Genomic DNA, 15,297 nt, shown 5'->3' with positions numbered 1-15,297 from the left:
ATATTATGATAAAATTTTGACACATGGGTTTCGTTGTAGGTGGTTAGGAACTCGGTGACTCCAGACATATTATAAAAGTTAGGCAGATACATTTTTTGTGAATGATTGTTCACAATAAGGACGAAACAACAAGGTGTTACAAGCATCAAGTATGAAATTTATTTATGAGTTAAATAAGGGAAGGGGGTAGGTCTCAGATTAAGAAATTCCCATTTTGAGAGTTCCTCAGTCTGCTGTCATTCACAATCTTCACTCTTCGCTTTCTTTCTGTAGTAAAAAAAAAAATACATCATTATAGTTTGTTGTCATATAAATGTGCACATTGATGTTTTCTACTTTTTAGCGTGTGAGCTGGGGTTGTATATTATTAATTTCTACTACAAGCTTAATATGTTATGTACAGGGGCGGACTGACAACTCCTGGGGCCCCTGTGTCCTTGCCCACACTCAAAGCACACCCAAAAAAGCTTATAAAAGGTACCAGGGGCATTTCATGGGGCCCCCTACTGACCCCGGGCCCTTGGGCAGTGCCCTAGTGCTCGAATGGTCAGTCCTCCCCTGGTTATGTAGTTTAATTTACAGTACCTTTAAGAATATTGATGATTCATGATGAATTATGATGAACTGAGATGACTACTTGTGATAGATAGATAGATAGATAGATAGATAGATAGATAGATAGATAGAGAGAGAGAGAGATAGACTGATGGGTAAAAGCACAATTAGGAGAATATAAAGAGAAACTTGTTGAAATCCTTACCTTTCCAACATCGCGGCTCTTAGCCCTGAGCTTGTTCACTTGGGATTCAGCAATGTCAGCTCTCTCTTCAGCTTCTTCAAGCTCATGTTGGACCTTTCTGAAGCGGCTCAGGTGAGTATTGGCTTGTTCCTCCTGAGACAAAACATTATAATTTAACCAAATTTAATTTCTAATTAGAAAGCCAACTAAGAACCTAATAACCAAATGAAAAGAATCTCCTAAAAGGCAGCAATATTTTCCAAAATAATGACGTACAGATTCCTCAGCCTGTCTCTTGTAGGCCTTGACCTTCAGCTGCAGTTTGTCAACCAGGTCCTGGAGTCTCAGGGTGTTCTTCCTGTCTTCTTCAGTCTGCATAAGAAAATTATTGTTATTCCTTTAATATTCACTACACTTTTTGTTTGATAAAGCCAGCTGTAACTTACAATTATGTATTACATTTTAGAAGGGCCAATGGTATACTAATCAAATGTTTGATATTAATAAGAAAATGACTGCAAATATTGTGCTACTTGGTTAAATTAACGTGAATAGAATGCTAACTTTCTTTAACTACTAATTACCTGGTAGGTCAGTTCCTTCACTCTCCTCTCATATTTGCGAACACCTTTGACTGCCTCAACACCACGTTTCTGTTCATTTTCCAGCTCATTCTCCAGTTCACGTACCTGTGAGGAATATTTCAGTTATTAACTATTTTTTGCTAATCTTTATAAGTTATAAACATTTTCCAAGACAACCATTTTAAATGTATTTACTCTGGCTTCCAGTTTCTGGAGTTGTTTCTTGCCACCCTTCAGTGCAAGCTGTTCAGCTTCATCCAGACGGTGCTGTAGGTCCTTCACAGTCTGTTCAAGGTTCTTCTTCATCCTTTCTAAGTGGGCACTGGTGTCCTGCTCCTTTTTCAGCTCTTCTGCCATCAATGCAGCCTTGAGGAAATCAGACACTCAGTAAGTTGGTATATTCCTTGATTTAAAATATAAGCAGTTAGTTTGCAGGACAGGTTACATACATCAGTGATGGCCTTCTTTGCTTTCTCTTCAGCATTTCTGGCTTCCTGGACAGCTTCTTCTACTTCATTCTGGAGTTGGGAAATGTCACCTTCCTGCTTCTTCTTGCTGTTGATAAGGCTGGTGTTCTGGGGTACAAAAAATATTTAGTATGTATTGCATTTTAGATATAATTAAATATATGTCCAGTGATGGTCAGGAACAGATCCTACCTGTGAGTGCAGGAGTTGCAGACGTTCACTGGCATCTAGAAGTTCCTGTTCTGCTAACTTGCGTGATCTCTCTGTCTGTTCCAGAGCAGCTCTCATCTCTTCAATCTCAGCTTGTTGCAGATTGTTTCTGCGTTCAATTACAGCAACCTGTTCTTTCAGGTCTTCCTGTCCCCTCACAGCATCATCCAAGTGGAGCTGGTTATCCTAGATGACAAAAAGCGTATATTTGTATCTAATTCAAAACCAGAGCTCCAGTACACTGATGCCATTTTATTAAATACCTTTAGCTGTGCTTGCACATTTCTGAGCTGTTTCTGTGCCTCTGAAGCCTGGCGGTTGGCATGGCTGAGTTGGATCTCAAGTTCATTCAGATCTCCTTCCATCTTCTTCTTCAGTCTAAGAGCATCATTTCTGCTCCTGATTTCTGAGTCCAGTGTGCTCTGCATGGTGTCAATAGCCCTCTGGCTGTTTCTCTTCAGCTGTTCAATCTCCTCATCCTTCTCTGCAATCTTCCTGTCCACCTCAGATTTGATCTGGTTCAGCTCAAGCTGGACACGGAGGATCTTGGCTTCTTCATGTTCCAATGATCCCTTTAAAAAAGGAGCATAATTAATATTTGGGGCTATTTATATTCATTCCAAATTAAGGTCAATCCTTCCTATATTGTATGTGCATTTTAGATTCTTTAATTATACCTCAGCTTCCTCTAGAGCAGCCTGAAGGTCACTCTTTTCCTGCTCAACCTGCTTCCTGGACTTCTCCAGTTCATTAATGGACTTTGCGCCTTCACCAATCTGTTCAGTCAGATCTGAGATCTCCTCTGAAAAGGTAAAACCAAGGAATTTATGCAAAGCTGTTGTCTGAACCGGTTTATGTTTTATGCTTTCAGTTCTATATTGATGCCAAACATGCCAAATATCTGTTAGAACCATAGCCGGTCACTAGAAAGCATAATAATCCGTAAAATAATTATTTATGTGCTTTCATTCAAAAATAAAGTTAGAAGCTTTGAATCTAAAAAAAATAACCTACGTTGCAGGTTTTTGTTTTCACGTTTCAGGGTTTCTACTTGCTCCAGAGCTTCTTCATATGAGTTCTTCAACTTGAAGATTTCTGTGCTCAGGCTACGAGCCTCTTTCTGTGCAGCCTCTAGTTCAGCCTGACCCTCCTCATACTTCTGCTTCCACTCTACAAGGACCTGTTAAATCATAAGAGTTATAGACTCTAGATAGCTCAATAGCAAGCTACTGTATATCACCACAACTATGTGCTTACACATTTACCTTATCAAAGTTCCTCTGCTTCTTGTCAAGAGAAGCTGCTGCAGCATTTGCTCTCTCAACATCAACCATGAGGTCCTCCACCTCAGACTGCAACCTCTGCTTGGTCTTTTCCAAGGAGGCACACTTGGAGTTTACAGCCTCCACTTGTTCCTCAGCGTCCTGCAAACGCTGAGCCAGCTTCTTCCTGTAAAGCAAGGAAAGGTATTAAACAGAAGACTATTTTTCTATGATTGTTCAGAATTCTGATTGGATTTCATATTAACATACTTGGCGTCTTCCAGCTCCTCTGTTCGCTGAATGGCATCAGTTTCATATTTGGTCCTCCACTGAGCAACTTCACCATTAGCTTTGGACAGAGAACGCTGGAATTCAGCTTTGGCTTCTTGTTCCTCCTCATATTGCTCACGAAGCAAGTCATTATCATGGCGGGAAGATTGCAGGGCATGGGCAAGGGCATTCTTGGCCTAGAATATACAAATAGTTGTTTGTTGAAATTGTGAACACACTATATTTTATTCTATACTACTGAAGTTGTTAAGGCAACATTAATGCACCTTTGATTCTTCTTCAAGCTGCCTCTTGAGTTCCTCAACTTGCTGTGTGAAGCCTTGCTTTCCTCTGGAGAGCTGAGAGATCAGAGATTCTTTCTCCTCAAGCTGACGAGACAGCTCACCTAAAAGTACATATAATTTGATGCTGCAAGGCTTTTCAATTATGCGACTTTAATGCAGAATAAGAGATATTTTAAAAACTACATAGAACTTTGGAAAGAAAACAGTATTCTGTACAAAAGCATTTTGTATTTCTTTTGGAATCCAGAATACATTTGCCAGACTATGTTTGGTACAATAAACTAAGATCCATATATTTTGGATTCAAAAACAGTAGAAAAAATGACTAATTGGGTCCTTAAAAAGGCACATTGATACTTGAGGCTACAAAGGCTTAGGATTAAACATTGGACTAAATAAATAAATAGGACTAGTATAACTGTTACTCATTTTATATTGATGTAGCATATAGCCAGTTATAGAGGGTTAAATAGATGTAAAATGTATTTTATTGGTAACTGTTTAAAAAATTACCTATGTCAAATTTATTTATTTTCGCTGCTATGGCTTTGGTTGACTTGTTAGAATTAGCATATATTAATTACCGTTCTCTGTTGTCAAACGAGCTCTCTGGGCAGTGAAATCATTAAGTTGACGCATGTGTTCATCATCCTTAGACTTAATTTCACTGAGTTGGTCCTCAAGAATACGGTTGACTTTCTCAAGGTTGGCCTGTGAGAATAATTAGTAATGTTTAATGGAATTCTTCAGAAAAAAAATATAGTTAATGTATCTCAGAGATTTTCTTACCTTGGATTTAGAGATGTTTTCCAGGTTGCTGGAGAGGTCATCAATTTCCATCTTCAGCTCACTCTTCTCTTTCTCCAGCTTTTGTTTAACACGCTGCAGGTTGTCAATCTGTTCTCCAAGCTCAGCAACACTGTCAGCATGCTTCTTGCGCAAGGCAGAAGCAGTGGCTTCATGCTGAAGAGTAGCTTCCTCCAAGTCACGTCTCAGCTTCTGGAATTCAGCCTCACGCTTCTTGTTCAGCTCAACCTGGGCAGATGTTGCACCGCCAGCTTCTTCAAGTCTTTCACTGATTTCTTCAAGTTCTCTGGAGAGGTCAGATCTCTGTTTCTCAATCTTGGCCCGAGCTGCCCTCTCAGCTTCAATTTCCTCCTCAAGTTCTTCAATACGAGCCTAAAAACCCAAGAAAATTATTTTCATTTACTGGATAATGTATTTAAAATACAACTGGCCTTCTGTCAGACTATGGGTGACCCAATTAATCTAGCTCAGTTTTTCTGAAAACCTTATTAACAAAACATTAATTCCTATAACAGTAAAAATTGGCCTTATTTTTTTAATTCATTGATTTAAAAATGTTAAAAGCAACACTATACCTGAAGTTCCTTGATCTTCTTCTGTAGCTGAGATGCCAAGGACTGTTCATCCTCTATCTTTCCTTGGAGCTGGCTGATTTCAAAGTCTTTCCTATAATTATTTAACAAATATTAAAGGTTATAAAATACTACATTACTATACTCAAATTTAAATTTTTCAGAAATAAAATAATGCCTACTTCTTCAATTTTTCTTCAGCTTGCTGCTTGTCATTTTCAAGGTCTAGGACTGTTTCCTGGGATAGTTTCAGGTCACCTTCCAGTTTTCTCTTTGCCCTTTCAAAGTCAAGACGAAGCTTCTTTTCTTGTTCCAGGGAGCCTTCAAGCTAGGTTAGTAAGACATTTTATATTTAAGCTATATAGAAATGTTTAAAATGTGTAGAAAAAATAATAATGTGTTTGTATGAATCTTACATCATCAACTTGTTGTTCCAGCTTTGTCTTGGCCTTGGATAAAGAGCTGACTTTGTCTTCCTCAGCCTGCAGGTCATCAAGGGTTTGCTGATGAGCCTCCTGAAGAGCTTTCTTCTCCTTGGTGAGTTTGGAGACATTTTCATCAAGAGATGCCAATTCTTCAGTAAGGTTTTTCACCTTAAAATAAAGGACAAAATTTCAGCTTGAAAGTTTTTGTGGTGTATTACAAGTCTAATACTTCACCTGAACTGGCTATACCTTGTTTTCTGTGGCATGCTTTTCCTTCTCTACTTTGGCCAGGGTAAGCTCCAAGTCATCAATGTCTTTTTTCAGCTCTGAGCATTCATCTTCTAATTTCCTCTTCTTAGCTGTCAGCTCAGCATTGCTTTCTTCTTCATCTTCAAGTCTCTCGTTGAGCTCCTTGAGCTTTGATTCCAGTTGAATCTTGTTCTTAATGAGACCTTCACATCTTTCCTCAGAATCAGCCAAAGTCTCAGATTCCTGGTGAAAATCATTGAATGTTAGGGAGCTTCAACATTTTTTGTAATGGGTAACATTTTTGTAACATTACATATGCTTTGTTTTTATTATACATCACAGTTTAATCCTACCTACCGACTGGACTTGGAGCAGTAAGTCATTCTTCTCCTGCAGCAGGGAAATCATTTTCTCCTCTAGCTCTTTCTTCTTGGCTTCTGACTTGGCCAGAGCTTCCTTGGTCTTTTCAAACTCCTCTTTCATATTTGCCATTTCTTTCTCAGTTTCTGCACTCTTCAGGAGAGGCTTAATCTTGAAGTAAAGTTTCATCCATGGCCAGTGTTTGACATTCATGAATGATCTGACATTGTACTGGATCATAAAGATGGCTTCCCTGTTTAAGAAATGTCACATACCAGTTAAACATGTCTCTTATCAAAAATTTTGTTTTGCCTCTATAGCTATCATTACTAGTATTCTTTGGTGAGTAGAAAATACTGTTTACCTTCTTTCCATCATCTTCTTGAACTCAACTCTCATCAAGAAACCTCTACAAAGAGCCTGAGTACAAGTGATAAGTTGTGCCAGCTTTTCATCTCTCATCTCTTCCAGGGTACCCAGGAGACCAGCTTTAAAGAACACCTTAAAAAAAATAGTCATTTTAAATTAAAATATTATAAACTGTTAGATTTACTGTTCTCTGGGAGTTGCTGCTTCCATACCTTGGTGTGCCCAAATTTGTACTGAGTGTGGTCAACATCAATGGAACCCAAGAGCTTCTCTGATGCCTTCTTGCTGTCAATAAACTGACCCTCTGGGATCGCACTGGCATTCAGCACCTTGTAACTGTAGTAAAACAAAAAAAGAAACTAGCAAGAAATTTTCAGATTCAAAATGTATGCACAAATCATGAGTGCAAGCATTTGAAAAAATAAACAGTTTACTCAAATCATAAATCTAATGTCATCATCTACATTTTATGTTTCAGTAGTTTTCATGATTTTTTTTTAACACTTGCAATATGTTTTGGAATTTACCGTTGCTTAAAGTCACCATAGAGGATTCTGCTGGGGAATCCCTTTCTGCAGATTCTGATACCCTCCAGTACACCGTTACATCTCAGCTGGTGAATGATCAGTTGGTTTTCCATGGTACCTGGGAATCAGTAATATTAGAAATCATAAATGTCAGACGTTCCCACAACAACTATAATGCATTCTTAATGTTTGCTGTTTGCAGAATGGAAAGAATTATATATTTGTACCTGGAGTTTTAGTCTCATTGGGGATCAGACAACGCACAAAGTGAGGGTGAGTGCTTCTCAAGTTGGTCATCAGCTTGTTCAAGTTTTCCTATAACACACAATATAAATTAAGATTTTCTGCATGTTAGAAAGCTATCTGACTACCCACATATGGAAAGCTGCTAAAACCTTTACTTTCTATTAATAAATGGAGTTTTCTTATAGCTATGGTAGAGATGATGTAAGACTTCATGCAGATTAAAAGGTCATACTAACTCTGAACAGAGCAGACACAGTCTGGAAGGAGGATCCCTTCTTCTTCTTTCCACCTTTACCACCGCTGCCAGCATCTGTTAATAAAACATAATGGGAGAGTCATCACAGATCTTAATCTAAATGTAAAGGTAAAAAAAAAAGCTTAAAATAAGAAAGGAACAGGCAAGCTACTCACCATCAGTAGCATTGTAGCTGGAGTACAGGAAGGACAGCAGTTTCATTGAAGATTTCTGGTACAGCTGGATAACAGATTCATTCAGTGGATCCTTATTCTTGTCCAGCCAGCCGCTGATGTTGTAATCCACAGTACCAGCATAGTGTACAAGGGAGAAATGAGCCTCAGCTTTTCCTTTGCCAGGTTTGGGCTTCTCAAAGTTCTTGCACTTGCCAAGATGCTGCTCATACAGCTTGTTCTTGAAGGATGTGTCAGTGGCCTTGGGGAACATGCACTCCTCTTCAAGGATGGAGAAGATGCCCATAGGCTGATAACAAACAATAGGTGTTACTCTGTAACAACACATAATTCTACAATTTTTGTTTCATAATAACATTTACATATGTGAAATTACCTTCTCAATAAGCTCAATGCAGGCAGCCAAGTCCATACCAAAGTCAATGAACTCCCACTCAATACCTTCCTTCTTGTATTCTTCTTGCTCAAGGACGAACATGTGGTGGTTGAAGAACTGCTGCAACTTCTCATTGGTGAAGTTGATACAGAGCTGTTCCAAGCTGTTGTACTGTATGTAAAAGAAAGAAATGAGAACAGGTCCTTTGTTTTGAAAGGCATACAAAGCTAGAACTGTTCAAAAACTTACATCAAAGATTTCAAATCCCGCAATATCCAGCACACCAATAAAGTACTGTCTTGGCTGCTTGGTGTCGAGCTGCTGGTTGATACGGGTGACCATCCACAAGAAGAGTTTCTCAAAGACTGACTTAGTAAGAGCACCAACAGAGTTGTTAACCTAAGGAGGACAGCAAAGCCATTTGTAAATATAATATAAAAACATAGTTTTCTTTGATTATGTGGATATTTTGTTTCTTGTTTTTATCTTACCTGAGGTACAGTTTGTCCCTTGGTGACAAACTCATTGCCGACCTTTACTCTGGGGTAGCACAGAGCCTTCAGCAAATCAGCAGAGTTCAGGCCCATCAAATAAGCAATCTTGTCAGCAACTGGAGATAGTATATATTGTTTTAAACAAATCATCAACATTACAGATGCAAATTATTCACAAATTTCCCAGTTAAACAGTTATAGGATTGTCATACCCTCAGTGCCTTCTGGCTCAGCCTGCTCTTCCCTCTGCTTCTGCTTGAACTTCATGTTGCCGTGATGCATGACAGCACCAGTCAACTTGTAAATGCCAACCTTTTCTTCTGGGGTGAATCCCAAGATGTCGATGGCAGTCTGTTTTAGAAATTAGAATTTGATCCCTTTAACAAGTGTGGTAACTGCTTTAAAATTCAGGTAAAATTATGGAGAATAAATGGTGTTCTTTTGTAGGATTTCAACTACTTACATCAGTGGCAATAAACTCCTCTTCATCATCAATACTCTTTACAGCAATCTCACCCTGGCTGATGAAGGGGTAATCGTATGGGTTGGTGGTCACAAGAAGCATTTCTAAAAAACAGGAACAAAATCTCATATGATTCCATTTTAAAAGGAAACGCTATTGGCGTGCAACAATAAACATTACTGGGGCTACAGTATTTGACATTTATACACAATAAACTGATTGGTATTTTAACAGCTAAATATCTACACTCCTTATACAGACAAAACAAAATTGCATACCAACAATCTCTGGTTTCTTGTTTGTCATGATCTGGTAGAAGATGTGATAGCTTCTTTCAGCTGACAGCTGGAATGTTACTCTGGACTTCTCCAGCAAATCTATAAAATTGCATAGTAGTAATTATATGAACCTATGTGAAAAAGTATGAAATAAGAAGAACTCTGAGCGTTTCATTCTTACATGTTTCAATATCAGCTGAAGACAGTTTTCCAGTGGTACCAAAGTGGATTCTGATGAATTTACCCTAAACATGAGAAGAAACGATTAGAAAGAACCTAAAGATGAGTAACTAATGAACATATATTGTAGATCTCATATATATATATATATATATAGAGATATATATATATACTTACAAAACGAGAGGAGTTGTCATTTCTCACAGTCTTGGCATTACCGAAGGCTTCCAGTAGAGGGTTAGCCTGGATGATCTGATCTTCAAGAGTACCCTAAAAAAAAAGTATGCATAGATTGATTTTATGTACAGTATATATCATTATTCCAACATTCTGTACAGGTGTTTTCTCATCAAAAAGGGCAAGACAGAGTTTGTCTACAACATAAATGTTGAAGGATACCCACAAAGTTGATTTATTATTATTAATATATTGTTGGATAATTATTCTAGAAGATTGTGATTAGCCGTATGCATTGTGTTGGGGGACCTTATTAAAAGTATCAATAGGGACTGTTAAAAATGTATAAGATAAGAGGCATGGAGGCAAACTGATAAGAGGCATGGAGGAGCTCAGGTATGAGGAAAGATTAGATCACGGATGTCAAACTGGTGGCACTCCAGCTGTTGCGAAACTTCAAGTCCCATCATGCCTCTGCCTTTGGGAGTCATGCTTGTAACTGTCTATCTTGCAATGCCTCATGGGACTTGTAGTTTGGAAACAGCTGGAGGGCCGCCAGTTTGACACCCGTGGGTTAGAAGAACTGAATGTATTCCCTCTTGAGAAGAGGAGATCAACATGTATAAATACATTAGTGGTTCATATAGTGAGCTCAGTGTAGAGCTATTCACCCTGAGGTCAACAAAGGGGACAAGGGGGCACTCTTTATGTCTGGAGGAAAAGAAATTTAATCTCCAAACATGGCAAGGTTTCTTCACAGTGAGAGCTGTGAAGATGTGGAATAGACTCCCTCAAGAGTTGGTTCTGGCCAGCTCAGTGGATTGCTTTAAAAAAGGCCTGGATTCTTTCTTGGATACACAGAATATAACTGGATACTAAGATTTATAGGTAAAGTTGATCCAGGGAATATCCGATTGCCTCTCGGGGGATCAGGAAGGAAATTTTTTCCCTGCAGGAGCAAATTGCATCATGCTTTGCTGGGTTTTTTTCCTTCCTCTGGATCAACTGTGGGTATAGGATTATAACTTTTTTTTTTTAAATGGTTGAACTGGATTGGACTTTTGTCTTTTTTCAGCCAGACTAACTATGTAACTATGTTGCCAAACTACAAGACTCATGAGGCATTGCAAGATTGACCGTTACAAGCATGACTCCCAAAGGCAGAGGCATGATGGGACTTGTAGTTTCACAACAGCTGGAGGGCCATCAGTTTGACACCTGATCTACACTATATTGCCAGAAGTATTGGGACACCGCTCCAAATCATTGGATTCAGGTGTTCCAATCACCTCCATGGCCACAGGTGTATAAAATCAAGCACCTAGGCATGCAGACTGCTTCTACATACATTTGTGAATGAATGGGTCGCTCTCAGGAGCTCAGTGAATGCTTTGCTGGGTTTTTTTTTTTTTTAACGGTTGAACTGGATGGACTTTTTTTTTTTTTCAACCAGACTAACTATATATGCTCTTCAGTTATACTTTACCTTCAGGCTGTTGCTGGGCTCCTTCTTCTTACCAGAGTCACCAAGAGCTGCAATTGTTGCAAAGTACTGGATGACACGCTTGGTGTTGACAGTCTTTCCGGCACCAGATTCTCCAGTAATCAGGACAGACTGATTTTCACGATCTGCCAAATGCAAATGTGTGTTTAAAACAAATGAAATCCATGTACGTGTCTCCTGAAAATATCAAAGAACATTTTCAAAGACCCCTACCTGTAAGCATAAACTGATAAGCGTTATCAGAGATGGAGAAGATGTGTGGTGGGGCTTCCATACGCTTCTTGCCTCTGTAGCCGGCAACCACCTCAGGGTTGTACACTGGCAGCCACTTGTAGGGGTTGACAGTGACGCAGAAAAGTCCAGAGTATGTCTGTAATATATTACAAAGTATACGTGAACATAGATCTCAAAGAAAAACTGTGTGGTATAGGTTTAGATAACGTTCCTACATTCATTTCTAGACCTCTGTGTTCAGTAAGTTGAAATGGAAAAATGAACTGGAAACTGCCAAATAAAGATGTATTTTGCTTGAAAAACAGCTTTAAATTGTCATCTGCAACAATTGTGAGGTTTACTCCACTGTAAGAACCGTTAGGTAAGTCTAGGTAGATATTATTGTCTAGTTTCTTTCTATTGGAAAATGCAATTCTCAAGTGAGTGCTTATTGTTTCTTCATAGGGATTGTGAATGAGCATTTTTTAAAATATCAACTAAACTTGAATTTATTGTACCTGAGCATTTCTGTTCAACAGTCAGTAAAACTTACGTAGATCATCCAGGCTGCGTAACGCTCTTTGAGGTTGTACAGCACAGAAGCCTCATTCAGGTGAGTCAGCATCGCCATGTCTTCAATTTTATCGAACTTGGGAGGATTCTGGGGGTATACTTGACTGTCTTTGACTGTTACAGTCTGTAATTTCAATAAACATGATTTAGTGCATGTGTTATTACCCTTCCAATCTACGCCAGTTATAAGGATTAAACTTTGATCATTACCCTCCCATCGTCGGTCTTGACTGTGACTTTTCCATCTTCACGAGCGGTGACTAAACCTTTTACGTAGAGCTCCTTTTGGTCATCTACGAAGCAGGTGTTCTTGGCATCAAAAGGCTTGTTCTGGGCCTCCAGCCTTTCCTTCTCGCTTTTACGGAGGAAGGATGCAGCCACACCGAAAATCGCCATCTCACCGTCACCCATGGTGTCAGCTTTCTGTGGGAGTAATACTTGAAGTGACCGTATGTTTTAAATGACCAAAACACACATCACACATACATAGTCCCGTACAAGCGGACTGCCATGGTCCAAATACAGCATGCAGCATTTGGGTCAAGGTGAAGCAAAGTCACACCCAAAGAACATGGAGGTATGTATGGAGTACACACTCTATTAAACTGATCATGCACCCCATAAAACACTCCACATAAATGAAGCCTTAATACCTGACAACAGGTTGGACAGAAAGTACCAATCCATGCCCCTTCAGTCTACAGTTTATTCATATTTTCTATGTTCTAAAAAGTGTTGTATGATAAATGTTATTGAGCTGAATGATTTAATATAGCAATATGTTTTAGTGGGATCTTCCACTTGCAGAAAAAAAGAGAAAAATGATGATGAGCAACACAGTAATGCCCAGCTGTGTGTGTCCCGTCCCCCCCATCCCATCCAATAAGCTGCAATATCGGAACCCTTGGAGATACGATTTCCATCTCATTTCCAATGTGCCCTGAAAACACCCCAAGCCACTACTGGGAAAATTAATGATCAGACAGGCAGGGGCGTACCTAGTGTTGGTGTCACCCAGTGCGGTAACACATGGTGTCACCCCCTCCAGAGGTGGGCGGTCACTGTTGTGCACACACAGCCTGGCTCTTCCCCTCCCTGTGTCCCTGTCGCACCCCCCGGGAACCGGTGTTACAAGATCAGTTAACCCCGTATAGGTTACAAGCCGACAATCCCCGCAAGATGTATCGGATCTGCGGATTGGGGAGCATAATGGATCTGATTGGACGGATTGCATGTTTGAGCGAATTTCAGCCAGATCCTCAGGAACTAGATGAAAATTATACAGTGCAGGGGCGGACTGACCATTTGGAAACTCGGGAACTGCCCAAGGGCCCCGGGTCAGTAGGGGGCCCCATGAGATGCACCTGGTACCTTTTTAATAGACTTTTTTGAGTTTGGGCAAGGACACAGGGGCCCCATGATCCCCTATTGCCCGGGGGCCCCATGAGTTGTCAGTCCGCCCCTGATACAGTGTATTATCATCTTTGCTCTGGTGACCATAGTCACTGGCGCCTGAAGTGAGGCCAAATATGAACATTTGAATTGTCACTGGGTCCCATCTAGAGAGGATTTCTTCCAATAGGTGCACTTGTTTTGGGGACAGTCTATAGCTGGCTATAGGTCAGTGGCATCTCGAGGCAGGTGCACGCCGCACCGGGTGACACCTATCGCATGGGGTGACACCGGGCCTGCTGTATGAAAAGGTAAGTTGTAAAGCAAGCCGACGATCCCCGCAGGATGGATCCGATCCATCCTGCGGGAATCGTCGACTTGCTTTACAACTTACCTTTTCGTAGAGCGGGTCTGGTGTCACCCTGTATAGGTTGCATACCGACGATCCCCGCAGGATGGATCGGATCTGCGGATTGGGGAGCATAATGGATCGGAGTCCGATCCGTTATGCTCAGTCTGCAGATCTGAACCATCCTGCGGGGATTGTCGGCATGCAACCTATACGGGGTGACACCGGACCCGCTCCACGAAAAGTTAAGTTGTAAAGAAAGCCGACGATCCCCGCAGGATGGATCAGATCTGCAGATTGGGGAGCATAATGGATCGGAGTCCGATCCATTATGTTCAATCTGCAGATCCGAACCATCCTGCGGGGATCGTCGGCATGCAACCTATACGGGGTGACACTGGACCCGCTCCACGAAAAGTTAAGTCGAAAAGAAAGCCGACGATCCCCGCAGGATGGATCAGATCTGCAGATTGGGGAGCATAATGGATCGGAGTCCGATCCATTATGTTCAATCTGCAGATCCGAACCATCCTGCGGGGATCGTCGGCATGCAACCTGTATGGGGAGACACTGGACCCGCTCTACGAAAAGGTAAGTTGTAAAGAAAGCCGACGATCCCCGCAGGATGGATCAGATCTGCAGATTGGGGAGCATAATGGATCGGAGTCCGATCCATTATGCTCAATCTGCAGATCCCATCCATCCTGCAAGGATCGTCGGAGGGGGTGTCACTAAGTGCTATCGCACCGGGTGACACCAACCATAGGGATGCCCATGCTATAGGCATCAAGATTTGTCTTTGGTTCAACCCCAGGGGCTACATGAGAGAAATGACTCGATTCCCCCATCCATGCTAAGCAGCGCAGATGGACGAATCCGCAGTGCCTGCTGTTGACAGCCAGCATCCACGACTCCCAGAATACCTGAACAGTGGCAACATCTGATTGGCTGCAGTCACCATTCCGATGGCAATCTTCTTCAACAAATATTGATTGAAAGATTGACTTTTGTTGACCTGCATAGTACTGACAGGGCCACCAACAGAACAAATTTTTCAGCAGGAATCAGCTGAAATTCAGTCCATGTTGGGGGCAGCTTAACAGAAGAGTTCCCTCAGTTTGGATTGATCTCCTTTCACTCCTTGATGAGGGACACAGACAACAACAACAAACATTATAACCACTCTCTTCTCCACCCAGAATGAATCCGGGGTTTTAGATATACTTTATCTGGAGACGGCCATTACTACGGAATACTTCCCGTGCTGCATAGATAAATATCCCATCTGTGTATATATTCCTAAATAAATCCCAACTCTATATCTGAGCAGTCTACATCTGAAGTCAGAGCAAAGGAAAGCTGTTTCTATTGAATCCGCAATTCTCCATCTCTCTGATATCATTCCAAAAACCATGAATACTTACCTTTTATCTCAGACAATGATGAAAAATATGATGATCAGCCCCCCTGAAAATGA

At 40.7% G+C, this 15,297-nt stretch overlaps 1 protein-coding gene and 1 long non-coding RNA gene across 2 annotated transcripts in view; one reads left to right on the top strand and one right to left on the bottom strand.

The window, feature by feature from the left end:
* The window catches only part of LOC149439372 (uncharacterized), a 20,372-nt gene extending 14,531 nt beyond the window's left edge, over nucleotides 1-5,841 (top strand). The window contains exons 3-4 of the long non-coding RNA XR_016307825.1: nucleotides 5,418-5,548; nucleotides 5,654-5,841. This is a non-coding gene — a long non-coding RNA (uncharacterized LOC149439372). The remainder of the gene's footprint in view (nucleotides 1-5,417; nucleotides 5,549-5,653) is intronic.
* LOC149439371 (myosin-4-like) lies at nucleotides 137-15,297 on the bottom strand. The gene is made up of 39 exons (XM_089659094.1): nucleotides 15,245-15,297; nucleotides 12,290-12,502; nucleotides 12,060-12,203; nucleotides 11,507-11,663; nucleotides 11,276-11,418; nucleotides 9,790-9,882; nucleotides 9,614-9,677; nucleotides 9,433-9,531; nucleotides 9,155-9,258; nucleotides 8,904-9,042; nucleotides 8,689-8,807; nucleotides 8,447-8,596; nucleotides 8,198-8,368; nucleotides 7,804-8,110; nucleotides 7,629-7,702; nucleotides 7,374-7,461; nucleotides 7,147-7,264; nucleotides 6,832-6,955; nucleotides 6,615-6,751; nucleotides 6,248-6,503; nucleotides 5,891-6,133; nucleotides 5,633-5,809; nucleotides 5,399-5,544; nucleotides 5,220-5,310; nucleotides 4,627-5,016; nucleotides 4,422-4,548; nucleotides 3,820-3,938; nucleotides 3,533-3,729; nucleotides 3,266-3,449; nucleotides 3,015-3,180; nucleotides 2,678-2,802; nucleotides 2,264-2,572; nucleotides 1,983-2,186; nucleotides 1,773-1,898; nucleotides 1,519-1,689; nucleotides 1,324-1,428; nucleotides 1,016-1,111; nucleotides 761-892; nucleotides 137-267 (listed from the first exon to the last, which is right to left on the bottom strand). The coding sequence occupies exons 2-39, from the start codon at nucleotides 12,488-12,490 to the stop codon at nucleotides 250-252; spliced, it is 5,814 nt and encodes a 1,937-aa protein (XP_089515220.1). The 5' UTR covers nucleotides 12,491-12,502; nucleotides 15,245-15,297; the 3' UTR covers nucleotides 137-249.

This window comes from Staurois parvus, unplaced genomic scaffold (assembly GCF_062004578.1).
Source record: "Staurois parvus isolate SC_StPar_1 unplaced genomic scaffold, SC_StPar_1.0 ptg001132l, whole genome shotgun sequence".
Taxonomy (NCBI): Eukaryota; Metazoa; Chordata; class Amphibia; order Anura; family Ranidae; genus Staurois; species Staurois parvus.
Note: the sequence above shows the minus strand (reverse complement) of the source record. Positions and strands in the feature narration are given on the sequence as shown.